Source organism: Coturnix japonica, chromosome 5 (assembly GCF_001577835.2).
Source record: "Coturnix japonica isolate 7356 chromosome 5, Coturnix japonica 2.1, whole genome shotgun sequence".
Lineage (NCBI taxonomy): Eukaryota > Metazoa > Chordata > Aves > Galliformes > Phasianidae > Coturnix > Coturnix japonica.
In genome coordinates, this window is record NC_029520.1 from 15,386,425 (window position 1) to 15,412,201 (window position 25,777).

The following is a 25,777-nucleotide window of genomic DNA, read 5'->3' on the forward strand; positions in this document are numbered from 1 at the left end:
TACACTGCAAAATTATCAATCCCAGCTTTCTAACGGCAGAAAAACTCCTAAATCACATTAACCAGAGGTGACCTAAATTTACAAATTGAAGTTCTACCCATATTCTAACAGTGTACTGGAATAATTATACACTAACCACAAGCATGTTTAGCCAGATGTTTCTTACAAGCAACTAAAAGCACACTGGGATATTTTCTTATTTCAATTTATTTGTATACCTAGCTGATCACAAACAAAACATTTAATAAAACCCTTCCCTATGGAATGTAATGAAACTCTTCACAGTCTCAGAACCATAGAGTGGTATCATTTTCTTCCATTCTGCATATCATAGAATCCTAGAATCATCAAGGTTGGAAAAAGCCTCCAAGATCATCCAGTCCAGCCATCTACCTACCAGCAGTACCTCCCTCTTAACCATGACCCTCAGTACAACATGTAAACACTCCTTCAACACCTTTGGGGATGGTGACTCAACCACCCCCCAGGGCAGCTCGTTCCAGAGCCTAACCTGAAATACAGAAATTCTAACACTCTGACAGAATCACTCTGAACAAAAACATAAATATTGCCTGTTCCAAAGCCTTAGTGTGATTTACTATTCAAAGGTCTGAACTTTAGGCACAATTTCTAGGCAAAACCTACAGATAATACAGAAAAAAATGCTTGATGTTGGGGGAAAAAAAAAAAAAAAAAAGAAAGCTGCATGTAAGAAATACATCAAGAGGTTTCTCAAATCCATTATAATGTCACTTGAATATTGATAAACTTATTAATAATCCTGGGATATATTTAACAAATCAGGATGCCCTAACAGTTGCTCTCACCTTGCAACAACAAAAATTTGCCCAAGTTGCATTTTTATTATTTCATTTCCACAGTGACCACAATTACATTTTTTGTTGTTTTTCTTTCCCTAACAAAGAAAAGCAAAAGCAGAAGTAAGCAGCATTTCTACTGAGAAGTGTCTTGAAAGTTGTGCTCCTTTAAAGTGTCCTATTAAAATAAAATAAATAAAATAAAAAAGAGCTATGTTCGAAACAACACACCTATTGCAACTCAACGTGATGTCTGTGACACACACAGCACCTACATCAGTGACCTGTGATGCCGAAATACTGTCAGCTGTGTTGAAGGCTAATTACAACTGCAAAACATATCTTTTTTCAGTTAAGCAATTCCTTTAGTGGCCTTTTGCCTTCTATGAATTTTAAATATACATCAAGACTAAAATCTGACTGTATCTGAAAAGTTCTCAGTTTTCCAAGGTGTTTCTTGGACCCTAGGTTTCCCTGGGACTAGCAGTTTAAATGGATTTTGGTCTCTTACTATTGCAGACAGATCTCTGGCTGTTTTCATGAGTACTTTAAGTATCAAATGCCCATCAAACGGAATGATTTCTAACACTGTTTTTAAAAATGAGAAATGTGTCTAAGTCATAGAATATCACCAAAAAATTTTTCTGAGTATTCTCCTCTGTCACTTCTAGACACTAAAGCCATGGCTGAAAGACCAGAACTACCTAGATATCACTTCCTAGAGCCTTTTGGCACATTGCTAACTTCAAAGCATGAAAGACTGCATTTGTTTTCAAATTTTAAATGTCTTCCTTGAAACTCTTCCATTATTGGTTTGATATATAATAGAAAATATAATGTTCTTCCACTCTTGTACATATGAAATGTTTTGTGTTTTTGGTTATACCATGTACTCAACATACAAGACAGAAGTCTATCTGAGAAGCTCAACTTGTATAAGGTGAATATGACAAGTAAAAATACAGAAAATGCATTTATAAGGCAACAGCCACATGCACTTATTCACAATTACCTCCCAGATTAAAAAATATATTTTTTAATATCTCAAGTACTCAGTGTTGCTTTAGGCGTTAATTGAGTTTATACACTTTGAGAACAGTGACTTTCTCAATTGCTTATTCAACCACATGACTTCTAAACACCTGCTACAACACAGCTACTGCCATCCAAAAAAAGCACTACTAGGAAAGCTTGTAAAGGCACGCATTCCAAAATCATTACCTTGTTTATCAGTTAACCTCCCAGTTCTCACATCACTTAACTATTTTCTATCTGCCAGTCATGAACACTAAACAAGTATAAGATATCCTGAGTTCAACAGAAAAGAAACTCTTTCGGAGCTAATAACGTGTGTTATGCACATAAAAACACGCTCCTCTCATGGCCTCTTAAGAATCATCACAGTGACTGACTTTATAAATTTTACAGTTTCAGACAGTAGCAGCAGTCTCAGCCCTGGCTCTGGTGATTCCAGCTGGTGTACAGGATCTGACTTTGATCAGTAAAGATCAGCACTCTCCTTTCACAGATGATGCTGCAAGAGTTGGAGTGGGCCTACTGCAAGAAATACTTTTTCTCCTTTGGGAAGACTGTTTCATCAAAATAAGTTAAACAGTCTTCAGTTTGATTACATACATCAGTGTTCCATCACTTCCAAACTTGAACTTGACATTAATTTCTATATGTTTAAATATCGAAGTATTTTACATAGGCATAACTGTCATAATGTAAATTTCCCATAGCAGATTTAGCAGACATGTAATTAGCATCCATATTTTTTTTCTCCACTGATTTCCTGATTATCACCATACAGTTTTGTAGAACAAGTGGGCACTGCCATCTGTAGCTGAAGTCCAAGAGACCCAAAATTACACCTTCGGAGGTGCAGAAAACATCAAAATAGTGAACACTGCTAAATAATTTACAAATGAATCTTGAGGTAGGAGCTCTCTATTTACCAAAAACCCTATATTAAGAAAATCTTCAGCCGTCCTGTGATTTGCAGGATCTCAGCAGTAAGTAAACAGATCCTGCCATGACAATATAGAGAAATGAAGTTAAAAGGAACTCTATGATTCTTAATGGGTCTGAAAAACAAACCCTGTAACAGTTATGCCCATTTTGTTTTCTTCATCAGAACTTGAGATCTCCATAAGCTTTTCCAGATTTAGAGAAATTTAAGTTGCACAAACCTATCTAAAATGTCTGTATATGTTACACTGCCTTCTGAAATTTTGTAACTTGAATACAACACCAGCATATGAACAAGAGATTTTGTTTTAGTACCTATAATAATACCGTATTCCACCTTCCAGATAAAACTGAAAATTGATATTGTCTTGTAAAAAATTATATCAGTGATTTAACTGACTTTGATATAACTGACTTTCAAAGTATGATGAAACTTGTCTATAAACCATTTACTTCTTAGAGGTCAGAACTGTGATCTTATTTCAGTAGAACATACTATGAGCAAATATAAATTTACCATATTTCCAAGTCAAATAAATTGCAAAAGATGTACCTTCACACAGAGTACTAGTATGCTCAAAAATGTTGGAAATGTTAACCATTTACATTACACACTTTCTTATTATCCCTAGTTAATATAAACTACATTTAATTTCACATTTAGTAATACATATTTCTGCCCAAAATGAGGACTATAATTTTTATCAGCAATTATTCTTATTGATCTATGAACATAATTATTTAAATTCAATGCATATAGAGGCAGGATCCATGAACACATTTATAGTTTTTGTTCCTTCTCTGCTTCTTCCCTAATTTTTGTGGCTTGGAGCTCCTCCAGACACTGTCTCTGACTTTGTGGTTTTTGTATTTGAGATCCTATCTCCTGATTCATAGCATTCCTTGATTGACAAACAGATTCAGATATGAAAATAAACAAATACGTGGGTATATTTGTATCTGTCAGCTACTGCTAAATTTTCTATTCATACTGTTTCTTGAGCTTAGCCATTGCTCAGATCTCCAAGTTGCTGTATTTTACTAAGCTATTCAACAACTGGTGACATATGTGATCTTCACACTGCAAGCTGCACTTCAGATTCAGAGGATATTTCTTTTTTTCCCTCCCCTTTCATAAATCAAATTATTTAAAAAACAACAGAGGTCTTTGGATTTCTAAACTGATGTGCTTCTTAATTGAATGCAGAACACTTTCATACTAGTTTCTATTAGAAGCCCACTTTTTGCTGATTTAATGCACAGTATAAAACTTTCATTGGTAGATTAAAATTGTTTGACTGGAAGTAAAACCTATTATTACATGCTTTTTTAGCAGTTTTGTCTTGTATAATGTAGGATGAATTATGTAAAATGTACCACACAGGATACTCTACAAGCTGCTACTTGCATGCTGCAAACAATCATAGTTTCACTGATAGACTGGGACTTAGCATCTTAAAATTCCTGTGGAAATCAAGAGCATTTTAAGCATGGGGTTTGATTATTTAATCAGACAACTTGCATTTTGCCCTGGCTAATTTGGAAGGCTGATAATATTTTACTCATAAAATAATTGTGCACCTGTTGTGACGGAAAACTATTCAAACAAATCTTAATAGAGAGGAGGATTCGTTGCAGACATGAGTGTGTTAGCTTCCCATTTCTGCTATCTACAGGGCAACAGGTTTTAAACAACTATTGAACAGGTCTCAGCTTAATCATGTATTACCTTCAAAGAACATTTATGACTAATGTGATTAATACTAAACTTTAATTCATATTGACAGCACATGGTAAATATTAGGAAACTACCAATAAGTTAAAAAGGATAAGAAAAAGTACAGAATCATAGAATCACCAAGGTTGGAAACGGCATCTAAGATCACCCTGTCCAACCACACAAGTGTCACCAGTATTTCCCACTGAACCACATCCCTCAGTACAACATCTAAAAATTCCTTGAATACCTCCAGGGATGGTGACACCACCACCACCTCCCTGGACTGCCTGTTCCAGTGCCTGATCACTCTCTCAAAGAAGAAGCATTTCCTACAATCCAACCTGAATCTCCCTGGCACAACTAGAGGCCATTCCCTCCAATCCTATGACTAGTTACACAGAAGAGGCCAATCCCCACCCTGTCACAACCTCCTTCTGGCAGCTTTAGAGAACAATAAGGTCACCTATGAGCCTCCTCTTCTCCAGACTGAACAATCTCAGCTCCCTCAGCCACTCCTCGCAAGACTTGTGCTCCAGACCCCTCTCCAGTTTCAATGCCCTTCTCTGAACACATTCCAGAGCCCTGACATCTTTCCCACAGTGTGATACATATACATACATACAGTGCATATTATAAATATATGTATGTACACAATGGTAAGATTTAAGCATTGCAGCTAATGGCCAAGAACCACGTCTGATCAAGCTGCTTTCAGATATCTATTGCTTTTATTAACACAGGCTAATACCTATGATCAACTCATAGCTATGAATTCACAGGATTTGGGTTAGACTATGTCCTTATCAGATTTCAGTTTCTTTCCTCTGTACAGACAAATTTTCTAGATAATCAATTTCAATACAGGTCTCTTAACTTGCTTTATCATTTTCATATTTATTTTATTTGAAGAGGCTACATTTTCAGTAATTTTGAAACTCTCCTGGCAAATCATGTCACAACTGAAATAAGTTGTAGGGAGCTGAAAAAAGAGGAAGAATTTACTTTAATCCAAAATATTGCAGGGTGGAGGGGGAGGACCAGAGAAGGAAGAAAGCTAATTGGTCTCAACAGTTAAGCAGAGGGGTGGCACCAGGAAGGACCTAATGGGAGCAAGGGGGTCTTGAATATGACCTCATTTTAATGTCAGCACAAGGTGGTGAAAAGAAGGAAAATGAGCCCAGTTTAACAAAATCTGCCCTCTGGCAGAAAACTGTCAGATATCATTGGTCAGACCTGAAATGAGGTGACAGAGTTAGAAAAATCAAGATATTTCATAACAATTGCTGATAGTTACCTTCTTCCAAAGGGTCAGTTAGTTTAGGAAGTATATCTCCTGTCATATTTCTTTCTTCTTCTACCCCTCATTGAGCTTTTGAGGCAGCAACTGTGTCAGGCTGCACTTTACTTTCTTGCTTTTTTCAATTCCTCATGGGTTTTCCAATTGCATTCATACTTTATTTGTTACTAGTGCTATGTCCCTTAAGTTTTACAGATGGCATTTCTAAGTCACCTCTTATTCTGCATTTTGTGAACTTCCCATTAATGTGTTTAATACCTCTCTTAAGAAAAAATATCTGTCATTCTTTGATTCCATCAGGATGCTCCCACCATCCCACAACATCCACAAATCAAGACCCTACTTCAAAACCCCTGATCAGAAAGGGATTTTACTCAGGTGAAAAGGATTGCCACAAAGGATCTCATTAATCAGTACTAAAGACTGGTGTTGCTCAGAATAGGGATTTTTTTTTCAGCAGAGAAGAGTGGTGAGAGTGAGAGGTACGGAATCACTTTCACATGAGGATAAATAAATACACTTTTCACTTTTTAACCTGGATACGAGACAACTGAATGGAATATAACAGGGAAGATGAACAGGTAACAGCATTTCCTCATCCATTATAATACAAGTTCTACGGGAAACCTATGAGGTTCAACTATAAAGAAGGAGATACTGTTATGTACAGCATATTGCTAACTGCTGAACTTATCCCCATAGACTCTGCAGCTGTCAATTAAATGTTCAAGAGTGATTGGATGTATTCGTAGATGATAATTCTATCAAGGGCCATTAAACCCAAATGTACCGCCTCTGAATCAGGAAGCCCATTATCATGGGATCATGGGAAAGTGGAAGAGTACATAGAGGAAATATTGCTTGCCCTTTCCTTACACCCTTCCCCAGATTGCGCAGAATCTATAGAGACAACATATCAATATAGCACTATATGTTCATTTATATCTGACACTTAAATCAGATTTCCTTAATATGAAACTTCTATAAAAAAGATTGATAGTTTCAGCAGAATCCACACTGATCAGGAAACATCAATCCTTTCAATATGGTGTCGATATGCATCTTTCTACATAACTGGTAACATTCGTTCATTTGTTAGAATCTTACTTCATAGGTCTACAGCAACAAAAATCTAAAGGCCCAATTCTACATATGCACTTGCTCTTTCGTATGATCTTACTTTTCTTCATTAGGAGTTTTATCTCACTAGAAGTAATTATCTCCATTAGCAACTGTAAAAGTCCATGCTTTTTACACTATTGCCTCAAAAGTTTGCTGATATGGACAAGTTCAGGCAAGTCCTGACCAAGGTTCCAGAAATCCCTTTGTCTGAGACACAGAAGGATAAGCCCTGGGCAGGAGATGAGAAATCCTTTGTCTGAGGGTAACAGATGGACAAGTCCAGGGGACACGAGAGAGAGAGATAAGATGCAGATGAATGGCCCTAAAGTTGTCTTTTTGTGTGGGCTTATCTCAAGGAAGATGGCAATCTCCAAGGTACTCACATAACTCAGACCGAAGCTTCCAGGAATGTCTCGAAGGTTGGAAAGAAGTAGGATAAAAAGGGCACGGACAAACCACAAAATTAAGTTTTCTGACACCAGATGCCTCACTACGGAAACAAGGAGGTTTTCTGTCATCAGATGCCTCACTATGTGAACGCCTGTATGCTGAAGAAGATGCCTGCATGCTGAAGAACCTTTTAGGCTTCTGACCTCAGATTCCTCAGCTGTCCTACTGTCGCCAACGGACTCTCCTGGGCCTACTGATCGAGACTGCTTCGTGAGACCTTGCTACTCCTTGAGACCCCATTGCTCCTTTCCACTGATCTGCTGCTTTCGGCTTGCCATTCTGCTACTGCTCTCCCCTACGCCTGTTTTGCCCCAGATCAACGAATCAACGTGCAACGGGACGCTGCTGCATCCACGTGGTGACTATTCCCCACTTTTAAGCAATTCTTGCCTCTTTTCCCACTTTTTCTATCACCCACTTTCCAATCCCCATCACCCTAATTTTGATATTCGCCACTCTCCCTTCCCCATCCCCTCAGCTGTCCATTATTTCTAATAAACTGGTTGGATCAACATTTGAATGTTTTTCTTCTTAATCTCATGCCGGGCATAACATATCAAAAGAACCTTGCCTCACTCCTAAATTGGAGCGAGACAGCAACTAAGCTGGGACTTGAGTCTAAAGGAAATTTGTCACCAACATCCTGTATCAAAAGAGAAAGCCTTCACTTCCAAGCAGTGGTAAGGTTAAACATAGACACCTTTCAACTACAGTGGCAGAAGCTGTATTCCTTAAAGAAAACAATTACTCATATAATGGAAATGAATAATGAAAATATCATGCACAGTACAGCAGACCAAAAGAAATGCAATTTTTTGGGGAAAAAAGAAAAGAAAACCTTATTGTGTTTCTTAGTTTATATTCTATTATTTTTCTGTTAATGTTCTCATGAACAGTTGGTACTATTTCATAGTATGATATTCAAGCCACAATTCCACAGAACATTGTGTAAAAATGAGCTGTCCCACTTCTTTCAATATAGTGAAGAATTCATACATTTGGTTCTGAATTGTTAGTCTTAGAATCATACTACAATAATATATATATATCTTGTTTTATAAATATACAGTCAGGTATATAATGTATATGATATATATGTGTGTACATGGATATATCTTACTTTTATAGAATTGCCATAACAAATTCACTGCATGTCTGGAAATATACTGCATGCATCCTTCTTAATATTATTTATAAAATGTTTTCAACAATACGAATAACTTGATTTATTTGAAAGGTTAATTACAACGTAATTTATAGTTGTGGAGTTTTAAGAACTAGAAATGGTAACAGTCAATAATTTTTAACACTAGAAGCAGGCATGATGGCATGATTGTGATAGGTGTCGCTGAAATATGACACCGTGACCAAAAGACCACAGCAATAAAAATGTTTCCTTTTTTCTTTTTTTTTTCCTTTTTTTTTTTTTTCCTAAGTACAGCTTCCATCCTGCCAAGACTCACATGTACATCATTTCAATAATAACATACATACAGTGAGCAGTCTCATCCATTTCCACAGAACTAAACTATGCATAAAGCTCAGGCTATTTAATTCCAGCATCTGGGAAAAAGTATTTCATAGCAAGAAAAGTCAAGATGATGTAAAATGAAGTAGTTTAATCTAGGCTACATGTTTGGTCTCACTGATTATATCAGTATCATAATATCTTAATCAAAAGAAATACGTACAATGGGGCTCAGTAAGTTTAACTAAAACAAATATAAATATTTGATATATGCATATATATATATATATATATATATATATATATATATATATATATATATATAAACTTATTCCCTTCCTCTGGAAAATCAGACAAAGGAGTATGCAAGCACTGACTGTTGAAAGTGCTTATGAAATATTCAGGCATTCAAATAACAAGGTAACCATTTAGAAGATGAGGTTAGAACTGGAGGTGTATCATATGTAATGTTACAGACTTGATAAATGGCAAAACAAATATACCTGTCTGTTTTAGAGATCTAAAACTTAGAGCTAAGCACATTATTGGATCACAGAAATCAGTACATTATGAGAAAACTTCATAGGCTGGGATGTATTTTCAATCAGGACCAGTTTCTTAAGGATTTGGGTGTAGGGTCTCCGGGTTGAATTGTTTTGTTATGTTTTGTTGGATGCTTTCATTGGTTTCACTAATTGGAACCAGTTGATTCTTTATCCTCTGTATTGATTTTTTAAATCCTAGAGTTAACAATGATTCTAATGTATCATAACACTTTAGACCTTAATCGTACAGTGGGTCTTTTGCTTGTAGCTTTTGTTTGAGTTTTAATTAAGAAGACCTTGCATCTCAAAGCCTGAGCTGAGTTTTTAATTGCCAGTATGTATATCACACTGACTTCAAAAGAAAAAAAAATATGTTTATAACAAAGAGCACAAAGGGGAGCTTTGAAATGTCTACAGCCATACAAACTGACATAATTAAAAGCCTCTCAGTGCCTCTCTGATATAAGACATATATATTTATTTATACATCTTTATAAAGCAGACTGTTATATACCCTTAGAATTCACAAAAAAGAAATTTCAGCAATTATACGGAGGAATAATTTGTACAAATCCTGACTGTACTCAGCAAGGGCTGCAGTAAACCTCAGATTTATTTTCCTCTAAACAGTCTTCATATTTGATATAGTGCACCACAAACCTCCCAAAAGCTTATCTATGAAGATAAATTTTACAAAATAGAAGCTCAAATGGCATTGAAAATGTTTTGTAAATCTTGCATGTTTTAAGAAAAAATATTACTTCACTCTAAAATCACAGAAACTATAGTTTTTTTGAGGATTCACTCACACAGAACACTCTCCCAAGACTATCACAGAAATGGATAGTGTTAAACTGCCAGATTCAAATGGTTGTGTCTCACTGTTCTCTTCCAGATATTAGTGCATACACACAAAATGCTCCTAGAAAACACCTCCTTCAGTCTGCCTGGTGTTCTAATACCAGGGACGAATATCCTCCTCACCTATGCAAATATTCTGAAGTATTTAAATATGTATAATGTGTACATGACACATGAAATAGGAGTTACAGGCTCTTTTTAACAAAAAATAACAAATACGAAAGGAGACGGAACAAATAATCATGCAAACAGACTTCTGCATTGGTTATATTGGATAAAACTATGAATGTCTATCACAGTCCTTCCTGAAACAGAGGATACTGTACAAAGACAGTGACATTCAAGTCACGGTACCTATAGATATTGAGAGTTCCAGTTGTAAACACCACTGATGTAAATCAGAGAACTACCCTGTTACACAGTAGCCGATGACTCACAAGCCACTCTTCTGTGAGACTACTAGACCAATTCTGACCCTTTCACAAGAACATCACTGCTGAAGTTACTTAAGGATTGACCTTTCTTATTTGATCTTCAAAGACCCTGCATGCTGAGAAAGACCATTGTGAGCTATTTCAATGGGACAACTGCCTGATGCATGCAAGACTGTGATATTTCAATGATTTATATTTGAAACAGAAACAGAAAACTTAAAACAGACTCTGCATGGTGATAAATGATGGTACTCTGCCTAGACACTGCTGCTGAAGGAAAACTAGATATCTGAGCAACAGAAATGCAAGCTGCGAGGGCAGAGGAAGATTGTGTGCAGAACTCTGTGTACCCAAATACCTAGAAATTCAGAAGAGCCCTAAACCACTATGTTTATTCAACTTCACGATACTGAAAATTAAAATGAAAAGCATTTCCTGTTGCTAATTGTTATTTGAAAGACCAACAGTGCAGAAGTTGAACATAAGCCTAATAAATTGCTTGTATACCTTAAACAAATGAATTTGCATGCACACACTGGCAAATAGCATACAACCAAATGATTTGCAAAGGGCAGCTGTGTTGGTTTTTTTGCTTTTTTCTTTTTTTCCAGGTGAGCAAGTCATTTAACCAAGCTCAGTGGCTTCACAGACCTTTGAAAATTTGACCTATGTGTTTCATTTATAAACATATCAAATGAACAAGCAGACTTATTTAACCACTGGAATTTGGCTACTAAGCATTCTGCCAAACGCTCCTCAGAGTTTCATGCAACCTCCCTGAAGTCAATGGCTTGTCTGGCTGGAATTCAAGGAAGAATCTGGACCATTATCAATAAATGAAATCCTAGTAAGGACACTCAGAAAAGGCAGTTTTATAAATGAAGCACACTATGTAAGACTAATTGTGAACAGGAACAATCCCACTTCGAGAAAAAATAAATGAGTCACTGTTCGCTACTTTTCTATTGGCTTCTATTGTTTGGATTAATAGATGGACCTTATAATTATATCCTAATTAACACTATTGTGTTAGGAGGTAAAACAAGAAAATACCATTTTTACTTATTTCTCTCAGCCAATTATTTTACTTCTCATCTATGTGCTTTTTGAATACAAACAGAAACAGTTTGTGTCAGTGGTACTTTTTTTTTTCCTGCTTTCATCCCCTTTTTCTGGCACTGATTCTAAGCAAACTGCCTTTCCATAATCAAGATGCAAGTCTTTCACTTGAGGGGGAGGGCTGTAGTCGGGCAGAAACAGAGGAAGACTATGTGCTCAGGTTATCCACAGCAAGAACAACGCCTTCTCTCTTAAATAAACAACTCCCAGTAACAGTCAGTGCAAAGAGCAGCTCCTCACAGGACCACACCTCACTTTCATATAATCAAGACTTTTTCCCTAATGACCTAATTTACTGCATTGCTACTCGTCTTTTAGTTAGGCTCTCTCAGTAATATGAATTGAAAGTCTGCACAAAAGCCAAAAACATCCACCAGTTAAATGCATTGGTTTAGATTCTAATGAAAATTAAGAAGCAAGATATTTGATATCCCAGAGAAGATACATTTTAAGAAACAGTTCTTTTAGACTTTAGCATGCCAATTATCTAACTGGAAACTCATTCAGAACAACGAAAATTAATTTAATGACTTTGGAAATCTACCACATTGAACACTGTAAAGATTTGTTTTTTAAATTTACATTTCTTTTGGTAGATTAAAACATCTCTCTGGTTCCTGTGCTTTCCTTTTTTTCCTTTTTGTATCTGGTTTTCTCACTGCTGCTGGCTAGCTGGTTGAATTTATTTTCTTGCTGAGATTATTTAAGGCAGACAAATGCTACTAGGAGTTAATATGAGGCAATTAGGTCAGTAACAGCAATGTTAGTAGTAAAGAACTAACCAGCCTGGAGACAGTGGCTAGGCTACTGGCTTGCAAGCATAGAGGAGTCCACCTTCAGACCTGCCACTGTTCTGCTATCTAACTCTGCATCTTTTTTTATTCTCCTAAATTTGCATGGAGGTTTGGATACTGTAAGCAGAAAGCATTACAAAACAGCAATCGCAATCGTTATTCATCTTCACATTTGTGTCTGGGTTTTTTTTGTTGTTGTTGTTGTTGTTGGGATTTTTTTGTCCATTTGGCAGATCAGGAAAACTGCAGTTACATTAGCAAAGATTCAGTATTGAGTCTTACTGGAAGTCACCTAGTAATGGAAAGGAATACTGCAGACATTAAAATCACATAAGGCAAATATAAGGCAAAGTTTCTAGGGATTAGAGGCAGGACATTAATTGTGAAACTAACCGAATGACTGCTTTCATGAAATTGTGGTGAATTAGGTAATTTGTTTTAATACAGATAACACGCTATGCTCCTTGACAAAGTATCTGAATGAGTTGAAAATCCTTCCAAGTGTGAGTAAGAAAGCTTTATAGGTACATAAGACGACAGTTTGGAGCAAGAACTGCCAGTTCACTCTGCAGTGAACACACATGCTAAGAAAATAGGAGGAATAACATAGATGCAGAACTGCTCTCCCTCTTTTATTTATTTTTAACAGATGAAAGCTCATGGAAAAGGTTTTTGTGCCATCTAAAAGAATAAATAACATTATCCAGCATTGTTAGAGATCCCAGATCTTTGAATTTTGATTCACTAATACCATTCAAGCAGTTTCTATTTAGAGACTAAGTAGCTATATTGTGCAATTAATGGACCAACCAGCATTCAAGGTTTTCCACATTATGAAGAGACAATACAGCTTTAAATAAATAGTCATGTCGAGACAAAATTTTGTTGCCTTTATCTGTTACTGAGAATTTTTAACACATTTCTGTAAAACTGTATAATATATTTCTGCCACTTACATTCCTCTAGGATTTCTTACCTGTCTCTTTCTCATTGTCTCAATTCTACAAGTAATATCCAACAGGCAAACCAAACAGATACTGATCTTGAGTTAGTTGCAGGAACCAATTAAAATTTATTTAATGAAAAGGGCTAGTCTTCCAACTCTTTACATAATTTAAAAAAAAATAAATTGAACTATCTTAAGCCTCCCTAGAGGAAAATTAAAGCCTTAAGCTTCTACTGTCATAAAAGAGTATCTTTTTTTTCCCCTATTAGTTAGGATTTATTAATACAATGGTTATTATTCTTTATTTCCACATATTTGTAATTGATATTTAATAAAAATATTCCAGTGAAAAGAAATAAATCTTAGGTACCTTGTGTGCTCTTCAAAAATGTCTTCTGAGCCTTTCTTACAGTACAAGGAAAAAAAAAACAAGCATCACCTTTAAAATTTGCTTCTAAGTCAATAATACTGAAATTCTTTTCCAAAAGAAAAATGAAAATCCATATTGATGGGTATGGAAAAAACACTTTTAAGTTTTCTGTACACTCTTAATAGTCAAAGAGTTTCACTTTTACTAGAGTGCTGATACAACAAAACTTGAAAATACTGTTACATTTTGTCTTCATAAGCAATAAAACACCCACTGATTTCAGTGGGTCCAGAATTTTATCCAGGGCTTCTCCCTCCCCAGGAATAGCATAAATATTTAAAAAAAAAAAAAAATAAATTTTTTTATCCTATTTTGAATAGAATATTCAGAACTGTAATTACACAATGACTACCCTTTTATATCCTGAAAGTGATTTATGCAACCAGGAAGAAACAGTTCCAAGAGCAAGTAGCTCCACGTTTTGAAGATGTTTATTCCTCTGGTCACAGAAATATGTAGGCGATGTCAGTAAAGTAATGCAACTAACCCAGTGTTTGCAACTGACTGTTTTTTTTTACTATTTTTCTGAGAGCGAGTCAACCCACTTTAAAAAAAATATGTGTAAATGTTTCAAATTGGATCTAGTGAGATACCTTTAATTTCTCCAAGGAGATCACTTGTGTTTAGTTTTTCCATCTTCTCCTTCCAGTCTTTAGAGAGTAGTTTTTCCATGCAGGATGAATCTGTTCAAAAAAAGGAAGAAACATCAAATATATTCTTATGCATCAGGAAAAGTGGTGCCATCTTCATTTAAAGCCTTTCCCCTTATTCTTGTTGGACCACAGTTTCAAAGGGAAATCAGTTTGTAACCAGAGTTCCCATTTAACTGCATTTTAAATCTGAACTAATTCCTCTGAGGTTAATGGAGTTACTATGGATTTAACAAGAGCCTAATTGAAAGAAAAAATTTGTTCAGGATTTATGCATGCTAACTGCCAATTTACATGCATAGATTGCCAATGTATATACAAATTCTGTCTTTTTCATTTGAGAATGATTGTACACTCCAAATTATACATGAAGATTTAGAAGGGTTTTCTGGAAATTTGGCACACAGTGACATCTGAAACCCATTTTTATACCCATGTCAGTGCAAAAGTTATTCATATAATATCTCCATGGAATTTACAAAAGCATTTTACATATTCAGTGTTCACAGTATCAGAAATTTTCTCAGTACACTATAAACAACATGCAACGATTAGAAGATCTGCTTTCATAATTTGAAGTTCAGAATATATTTCAAAATTTTGTCCCAGCCTGATAGGCCTTCACTAGGCAAAACTGTCACTGAAGTCACTACACTTATGAGCAAGTAGAAGACTGTCTATAGTAAATTTCATGTGTTCAGACCGCAATTCCACTACAAAGTTAGATATCGAATGTAGCAGACACTTCACTAAAATCTCAAAGGCTTTTTCAATTCTTAAACTGAACTGACTCTTAAGTCAAAATCATACATAACAATCCAGTTGATTTTTAAGATGGGTATTCTTATGGCAATGTCACGATTCAGTTTTATGATTTTAGGAACCTCAGTTCAGCTTTATTAATAGTTACTGAGAAAACTTTCAACACAACTGAGCACCTATCTTCCCTCCCCAATTAGTAATAATAAAGTGTCCTTTAAACATCAAGCATTTCTTTCATTTGTAGAAAGGTTCATGAACAAAGCCAATGCTAAAATCCTTGGAATCAATCAGGCTCAGTTTATCAAGATATGAAGAGCATTATTTAAGCACTTTTGCTGAAATGAATCTTTGCAAAGAGCCCTCCTTGTAAAACCACATACCACCCTGGGGGTGCCAAGCACATTGTTCTTACTTGAATACACTGAGACTACCCTCACACTTTAGCTTGTTAGAAATCCTCAAAGCAAGATGCCATTTGCATCAAGAAGAAATCAATTCACAAAATGATTTCCAAACTTCCCAAATTTTGACAGCATTTGCACTGGTAGCATGCCAGCCACTTGAGAACTGACAAATGGGTGAACAAGAAGGTAGAATTTAGCCTATTGTATCTTCTGTTAAGTTACTGACAGATTAAGGCCAAATTTTGGCTCAAATTTCCACGTCACCAGTCCCACTAGAATCACTCACACAAGTAACAACAAAAGCAAAAAGCCCAGATGAAGAGTGACAACAGAAATAGCATCAATACAGTACAAAACAGTGTGTTCCAGATCAGAGGTAGTCCAAAAAGTATCAGAGAGGAGAAGCATTCAGAGAAGCCATAAAGGTCTAGGGAGATGTAAAAGGTCATACAGCTGCTTAAGTTTTAAGATTCAAATAGTTTCAGCTGAAAATAGATCACATTAGCATCACCCATTTGAAAAAACAAAGAAACAAAAAAGCAAAACCAGTTGAAAGCAAACCAAACTGTAACCACCACAAGATCAAAGATCAGGTTTTAATTGCAACACATTCTCACTGTGCAAGCCTCTGTGTAAAGACAACACAGCTCATAAACGTTTTTGAAGTAATATTTCAGTAGAAAAGCTAATTTATTTACTAATTATATCTTTATATGCAAGTGACAAAATTAAGGAGCTCTAAGTTGCAATAGGAAGTGTTAAAATACTTGTTATATAATAACAATTAACTTTTAACAATAACAAGCACTTATTACTTTTATGAGTTCTTGTTTGATAAAAGAAGTATCAAGAAATAAACATCAATTACCAATAGAACATTATAATTTGTCTTTTTTTTTTTTTTTTTTTTTTTTTAATTGTGTTACCACCATTAGTTTAAAAAGATGTTTTCGTTTCTCCCCTTCCAAAATCTCAGACCCCTCATCCCTAAGGGAAAAAAAAACGACAAAAGGAGCTTTGGAGTTTTACTGTAATGTTTGCTATAGGTTATATAAACTACTGTTTTTTAACTTAATTGTTTTCCTCAATTCATACAAATGTGGAAAATCATTTACATTTCAGAGAAACGATTCTAAAATATCACAAGAGTTGGTAAAATGCTTCCTTTGGAACCACTTACTTTATACCCTGTCTTATTTTGCCCAAGAATATGCTTGTTCATCCATAGAGTAACTATACTGTAAAAGGGCAAAGAGAATATTTCTAAAGACAGACAGGAAAGAGCTGGAATGGAAAAGATATAATCATGTTGCTACTTACAATTCTTATTTTGACAAAAGACTGAAAAAAATATTTAAGACTTGCTTTCAACACCTATATGCTGTTCAAATTCTACATCACATCTCCGACCACACAATTTATAGCATTGTATTCAGTTACTGGGAAGATTACAAGAACACGCAACGAGCATTTAGTAACACTGTAAAAATAGCTTTTTTAAAATTCCTGTACATTTTCAATTACCAGGGTTATCCTGCATAATTTTTAGAATTTAAAATTGTGGTGTATGTTCAAGCTCTCTGGAGGTCCTTTGCATTAGACAGAAACCTAAATATAAAGGCTTATACTTGAAAGGCACATCTCCCTTCAAGTTTTGTATTCAGTGTTCACAAACACACATTTTGAAAAGGTTTGAGAATAAGAAAGGGTTTTTTTCTTCTTTGTGTGCTGAAAATTAATTTTTACACAGATATAAAATCTACAGAGATGTCTTCTGACATCAGTAAATTGTCTTCATCCATATGGATTCATTTTCTGATTTGTTTCATTACAGAAACCAAACAACGACTCAGAATCCAGCACTGAACATCGATGAAGCCTGAATTCACATCTGCACTGCATCACTCCCTGCACTGAGACTCTGCTTCAGAACCAGTATAAAACCTTGCAGATCCCAGCACTTGTGAAATTCAGGGGTATTCTTGAAGGCAATTATAAAAGAAACAAAGAAATTAGCATTTATACATTTTTAGCTCTTCTCACTGACTTTATAAACCACAGTTGAGTTTATGCTGCAAAGTAGAATATTTTGTACTGACATGTGTAGGATCAAACTCACATAAGTTGCACTGAAGGAATTTATTGTATTAACAACACAGAGATTCTTGCCTTTATATTCCCCTATTGTTTCTTTTGAGGGCAGCAAACAGGTTAACAGCAATTAGGGTGAGATGACTAAATGAAATAGATGTGTGTTATTTAATAGCACACTTTGATACATACTAAGATAGCAATTTTAATTGTAAAGGATTTTAAAGTGCTGTGAGGATCTTACTATACACAAAAGCTTAGCAGAGGTGAATGAGGATTTTAAAAGATAAATAAGCAGGAAAAAAAAAAGACAGACAAGGGAAAAAAAAAGCCTAGGTGTTAGATGAAAAGGATCTCTCCACAATGACAAAGCATCAATGAAAAGAATTAACATTTGTCCATTGGGTAATCAATCAGTCATGGAATGGATGGAATCCAGCTCTTTGTAGCACAACCGGTGATGAAGAACGAGTGTGTTAGCTATCACAGCCAAGATCTCAAGTTCTTCCAACTAAATGAAAGTCATCTTGTTCCTATCAAGGATAGCTTTTCCCTCTTGTCTTTTCCTTACTCTTCCTTTTTGTAATTTTTTAAAATTATTATTATTATTTATTTCAACAAATTAGCAACTTTCTCTTACACTAATACTGTATGATCTCACAATGGCCTGCACCTATCCTCACTGATTTGGGAGGTGGGGGAGGGTTCCTTTTTTATTTGTTTGTTTTTTCCCTTTTAATTCACTGAAGTAGCCTCTTATTACTTTCTTTGAAATACAGATAAGAAAAAAAGTGCTCATGCCATGTGTATGTTTTTGTTTTTTATGGTAAAGTCATACATAAAAGAAAGCCTAAATGTGAGAGTGCAGCAGCAAAACTTCAAAGCACTGACTGTCAGACATTATTATTTCAAATCAGCTTTGACTTTTTGAGACTTAATAAAACACTATAGTACAGACTGGCATATTTATAACACCTATACCAGCGATCAACTGAACTGTCTTATTCTTGCTACTGTGCAGTGCCTTGTTATTTCTTTTATAATAAGCTTCCCTGAAAACATGTTGTAACAATACTGAAAACTGATAATTATTAATGATATGAGTTCTAAAACATGACTTGTTTTGCATACAATTCTTTTTGAATATATACATTACTTTGTGACAGAAGACAAAAGCATGTTGATTTATTAATAATGATTGCAAATGCACAGCAAGTTCATAAACAATACAGAAATATAATTCAATCAAAGGTATAGGTGACATTTTCCTATATGCATTTGAACTGTTACATTGCCTGGAAAAAGGCCCTGGAGAAGACAAGGTAGAGGAATTAGAAGAGAAATCAGACATCCTACAAGGGAAACGGTTCAAAAACATGATCAGGTGCTCAACTTAAGGAGGAGAAGCTTACCATCCACATTTTAAAAGAACAGTATTGGAACCAGTGGCATCTATGTCTCCGCTAAACGTGAGAAGAGAATGTTTGTGCAAGCTTTGAGACTAAATTACAATTTGCAAGCTCCTCCCCCACTAACATTCATTATTCTCTAAGCATTATGTTTACATTCTCTCATTACATTTATTTGCCTTCATCTCCACAGGAGAAAATGTGTCTTTCAGAACAGTCTTTGTCAAGTGAGTTCAAATGCATCGATCAAGCCTAAATCATGAGAAAAAACAGCAAAAGTGGACTTACCCTGTCAGCACCTATGAAATCTTTGTTTCTTGTTATTTTTGTTAGAGAAATTAAATTTAAATTCTTGTTAGAGAAAAGGTACTGTTTCATGAATGTTAAATGAGATTATGAACACCTAGGGACACACATCTCTGTGCTTACAAGGCATACCACAGTGGATTCCCAGTACAAAAGAGCAGGTTTTTCTTCCCCCCAAATCAAATAACCCTCAAATAAACATTACAGTGCCTAGCATTTTGTTGCCACACTCCCTATTCTGCATTTCCATATCACTTTCCACACCTCAAGTAACACTGTGTTTCTCAAGCTCACAAAGCTTAAGCCTTGCCATCTGGACCTCAAGAATACAAACTACTGTTCACCTTCAGAGAGTGCTAAATCTAGTGCAGAATAGAAAAAACTTAACTAAAGGATTAGGTCCATTGGTTTTATTATGTAGGTTGCTCCAAAAGTAATGCCTCTTATTTATTTAATTGGAAACTACAATAGCTGCAAAGAGCCCAATAACACTGCTTGGTAGAGAAAATTCTCAGCTACAAAAGCCTGCATGTCATGCTTGTAAAAATCTGCATGGCTATCCAAAATGTGGCTTGTCTTTCATATCACTCTTGCTACTGCTGAAACACACAACTCATAACTTCACTACATTCACATTTTCTGCTTGGTCTCTGTAAACATTCAGCAAGTGTCAGTGAATGTCAATAGGTGCCATTTTTTCTGCATGGCAGAATTCAATTAATGGTAGAATTCAAAAAACATCTTTTGTTTCATCTGCACTTCCATGTCAGGCACCATTCTCTGTCAGATTGCCCTTCTGCTGCCATCTGTCACACAGCAACAACATCTAACAGAAGATAGGTGGGAAGGTTCAACCTCTACTGCCATACCACCAATGTCCACCTCTAATGCTGTGGGCCAATATAAGAAAATAAGAGGCATTACTTCCAGAGTTGCTCTTTCTTTCATTTGAGGACGTAAATTTTTTGTAATGTTACTAAAATAGATTCTTTGTTGCCATAGTTACTTATTTTCTTCTTTCAAACACAAATTATGTTTTTCTGTTTCAAGAAACTTTAAATTAAAAAAAAAAAAGAAAAGGAAAAGGAAAAGGAAAAAGAAAAAGAAAAAGAAAAAGAAAAGGAAAAGGAAAAGGAAAAGGAAAAGGAAAAGGAAAAGNAAAAAGGAAAAGGAAAAGGAAAAGGAAAAGGAAAAGGAAAAGGAAAAGGAAAAGGAAAAGGAAAAGGAAAAGGAAAAGGAAAAGAAAAAGAAAAAGAAAAAGAAAAAGAAAAAGAAAAAGAAAGGGGGGGGGTGGGAAAGAGAGAGACAGCAACAATACAAAACTAATCAAAAATCGGCCTGAAGGCTCAGAATCCATAGTTGTAATATACTGCACTGTTTCTTGCTCATAAGCAGTTTGGCTCCAATCTCATTGTCAGTGGAAAGGCAGGTCAGGGGAATCTCATCTCATCCTTCTCAATTTCCATGCTCTTCTCCTAAAGTAATTAATTGTTGTGGTCTAACAGAAAATTAAAATACAAGGCACTTCAGCCATGCTGTTAGGTAGCAAACTAATTTCTTTTGCCAACTGTTTGTTGGTGGATTTTTGTTTGGTTAGGTGGGGTTGTTGTTTTTTTTTGAGAGGGGGAGGGAGTGCTGTTGGTTGGTTTGTTTTTTATTTAATAACTTTTCAAAAGCCAAATTCTTGGATAATGGAAGTACAGTAACAACACAAAAGTAAGCTACCTGACATTTAGAACAAGAAAATATGCTAATCCTTTTTGTTACATTTATCGCAAATTACAAAGGATTTATTCCTAAATTCTATAACTTGCTCCTGTTCTAAAGGAGCTAAGAAATCATGGCCAACTGCTTATTCCTTTTTCTCATACAGACTTGGTTCTATCCACATCTTTGCCTTGGCTAGTTAGGCTGTAACATCTCCGACACAGACTGCTTATCTCTCAGGCATTTTGTTCAGTACATTTCTGATTGTGAATCACAACTTGCTCCTGATTCAACACAACCTGCAGTACTGAGATCTCTCCATTTGGAAAAAAAAAAAAAAAAAAAAAGGAACAAAAACACCAAAAAGTGCATGTAGTGCAAATAAGTCTTCCTAGCTATGTTTATAAGCAAAAGCGCAGTAAGCCCACAGTAGAAGTTTTCTTGCAAAAGCAGCATGTCTGCAATCTGACTACCTAGCACTACAGTTTTGTTTAGACCAGGGAACCAAGTGAATCTGCCAACTGCTGTACATTTTTTCACAGTGACAAGATTTCCACAATATGACAAAATTAGAACTGTAAGAGCTTGGAGAGCTCTCTTAACTTTTAATTAAAACTCTCCAAGCTCACTAAAAATAATTAGGCATTAAAATGTTCTGGTTTTCCTCTGAATTCATTTGCACCACTTGAATGGTCTAGATCTTGCACGAACCAACAGACATTCTAAACAGAAACACTGGAATGTGTTTCTGTGGGGGTGATTTCCAGACCTGCTTTCTATGATGTGGCTAGTGAGAAAAACTGTAGTCTGATGCTTGTACCAATTCTGCCTAAGATGGCTTGTTTCAACAGGACTTCTCCAGTGCAAAGAGCATCTGCACAGAACACTGTGCTCTGTGTAAAACTCTACATAAAAAGAAGTTTGAATTCCATGTAAAAAATATGCCAAGATACAGTCCTGACCTTTATTTTCATTTATTTATTAAAAAGCAGAACCTTTAACCTTGCAAATGTTTTTGTTCTCTTAAAATAACTCTTACAATGCTATATGCCACACTATTTTTAGAAAAGCAACAAGAGAAAGCATGCTTTTCCCATACAGCAGGGTACTGATATAAACATCAACACAGATGCTCTGTGAGAGAGAGCTGGACTTCTCAAGCACTTGATCATTAAGGAATGCACCAACTGTTTTAGATAATCTCATGCCAGCTCCAATTCTGCTCCACATTCCCATTTAGGAGTGGCCAATCTTGTCCTTCTCCTAATTTTTCATTTTACTTACTCCTCCTTTCTTTCTTCCTTCCTTTTTATTTTTTTCCAGAACAGAGGGAAAAAGACATTGTGCGCCAAGCAATGCAAGAGTAGAATCGCTTCCCCAAACAGAGCAAAACTTTCAGACAATTAACCCTCCCCTCTTCTTTCAGATAAATTACTAAGTATAAAATGCAATCTGTTTCCTTTGTTTACTCAATATGAACAATTTGTAAATGACTCAAGGATAAAATTCAGAAAATGTTGTGCTAAATTAGAACCATTATAAACATGCTAATGATGGCTCAACTAAAACATGCAGGATCCGTGTGAAGAAATATATTTAGTTCCTGTGAAATGCAGTTGTATTGCCTCAGAACTATTTGGTCACTTAATTGTACGTGATTACTCCAGAAAAAAATGTTAATTTCATGAACACTGCACTAGACGATACACTGTATGTCAAAGGGAGCTTTCTGAAATGTCGGCGTGATTGCTTGGATGCAGTGTTTTGGCATATTAGTAGAAGAGAAATATCCTTTAAGTGTGACAAAATTACACGTACAATTCATTCCTCCACTTAAAGTTTCCTATCCATTATAAGCCATACTCTACTGTTAGATTGGCTGCATTCACTGAAGTATACATCATTGCCTTATTTACATTACAATGATAGCATGCTGTATATTATATGTAATCACCTATTCCCTAAGTACGTGCACCTCTATTTATTTCCCAAGCAAAGATATAGTATTGTCAAAAGATAGTCTGAAGCTTTCCACACTGCAATCAGGTCTCATCAGGAAAAGAGGAGTGCAAATTTGCTTGCAGTCCCTGGGCAAAAGATTACATAAGCTTATCAAAGGATATCAAAGGACAGTGATTATTTTCTTTTCTGTCTCTGAGTATGCGTTTATTTGCAAAGTAACAAAATCAACAGAATTTTGCAATACTTGTTTCCTTGGAAAAGAAGAAAGTTTTGCTGGTGGAAGCCAACTGCAAAATATTATTTTCCATGTTTCCAAATCTACACACTTTTCTGCATGGACTTTTTTTCCTCAGTGAGGAAAAGAACAGATGGAGTTATTATATCAGTTAGAACTCACAAGCATAGTTCCATCAAGGTTTACTTAAGTCTAAAACAGATTTGAAATTTCTTCCAAAATTCAGTCTAGCTCTTTCTTAATCTCATTCCTCCAACTCCTTGACACAATCCTTTTATAACCCTAAACAATTCACTTTCATCTTTGGTATCCACTTTTTTCAAACACTTGTGAGTTGAAGTGACATCCTTCTCATTATTATTCAGACTAAGGAGAATTTAATCTTTAAATCTGTCTGTTCAACTGCTCTGGAACTAACCTCACATCATACAGGCTCTGGAAATACATAGCGCCTTTCCTCTAAAACAGAGTTTTCCCAGTAATTCAAGAAGTTGCAGACTGCATGTCAGTTTAGCCATAAAGCCAGACTCTGGGCTCTTTTTAAGATGAATCTGGGGTCAGATTTTCTTTTCCCTCAACACTGCACAGTTATTCCAGCTTCTCATCCCAAGCTGAAGCAAGCAGAGGGTCCCATCTCAACTGAAGTAATGATTTGATAACACAAGTAGGTGTTTTTGATATTATGTTTTCTCCTATCAAGTTCTATGCCAATCTTTTAGTAAAGAAGAAATTTTGTTAAATGGCTATGAAAATGATAGTAAAAGTTTTGAGGAGTAAAACCATCTTAAATAAAAGGTAATACAAAAATAAAAGGGTGAGATCCTTCATACCATGTTAGTTTTTGGTCAGGGAGATATGGAGGGGACTTCCTGGAAAGCAAGAAAACATTTCTATTAAACTGATTGATGTTCCTCATAAAATTTGTGCCACCAGATGATTTATGAACAAAATGGTGATGATTCAAAAAGACCTCTATTTTGTTCTCCCAAATCATATTCTACTCATTACCCTAATAATGCAGTAATAAACATCTGTTTAATGACTTGAAGGCTTCTTAATATTGTGTATAAAAATCTGAACTCAGCTCTTACATAAAATATTCTGAAATTAAAACAATTGTATAACAAAAAGAATTTTTCATGACAAACCCTTAAGCGTTTTTGTATGTAAAGTATAATACAAAGAAAGCAAAATAATATGCTCTTGATTTGAAATGACTTCAAACCAGGATGCAAAGGAATGAAAACAATAGCTGGAATCTCTTCTCTATTTACCATTCCTGAAGATCTCTATGGCAGATGATGTAGTCTTTTCTGGTACACTAAAATACACTGATAATATCAGTTCTATGGCCTCCTTTATACCACTAAAATTTTGACTTAATCTATCACATTTTATATAAATACAAATACAGAACAAACAAGACTTTCTTGAGCTAATCCCAGAAAACTGAGTCTTAGGAGGTTTACAAATCTCACAAGCAACAAGTTACTTGCCATAGATATATATTTCAGGAATAATAGCTGGTTTATTATAAATCTGTGAAAAATACTTAATTTCAAGAATAGTATCTGAAAATATTCACTTCCTTAAACATATACATCTGGAAATCAGCCACCAATTTCTTTCCTTGTAAAAGATCATTGTTTATTTAGCAAAGTCAAGTGCTGGAATGATACAGGGGGAACTAGAAATAAAGTGTTCCAGGAAATCCTAATTTGTTCCCCGTATGATGATGATTATTTTTTTAATTAAACACAAAACAGGATTCTTGCTACATTCAGCACATGGGACAACAACGACACAAAGGCAGAAACTGGAGCTGCAGAGCATATGAGGTACTTGTCCTCACAAACACTGGCCACGTTTCATTGCAGAAGTTTAAAGAAATGAACTGAATTAGGGAGGGAACTGCAAAGAGAGAAATGATGGGCCGCATTTATGGTACTTCATTTTCTGGGAGCTCAATTTAAAAAAACCTGGGGTTGTATTTGAGGAATTGCTGAACGTTCACAGCTGCAGCTGTGTCAATGTAAAGTCAGTGTTAAGATTGAAGCTATAATATATATAGCTATATATAAACTTCTACACAAAGTCCTCTGGAAAAGAATCAGGACCTAAGCACCTCACGCTAAACAGCCAATAAATCAATGACGTTTTTGAAGTCACACTCTTAGTCACAAGCTGGTATACTAACTACCCTTCTTTCTTCTTCACAAAGACTTTGAGATGATTTATGTGTGCACTACATTTACAGATTTTGCTAGGAGAAAAAA

The 25,777-nt window shown here is 35.4% G+C and overlaps 1 protein-coding gene across 1 annotated transcript in view; it reads right to left on the reverse strand.

The window, feature by feature from the left end:
* The window catches only part of SOX6 (SRY-box transcription factor 6), a 399,666-nt gene that overhangs the window by 152,400 nt on the left and 221,489 nt on the right, over positions 1-25,777 (reverse strand). The window contains exon 9 of the mRNA XM_032444750.1: positions 14,569-14,658. Within this exon, the coding sequence (XP_032300641.1) occupies positions 14,569-14,658 (90 nt within the window). The remainder of the gene's footprint in view (positions 1-14,568; positions 14,659-25,777) is intronic.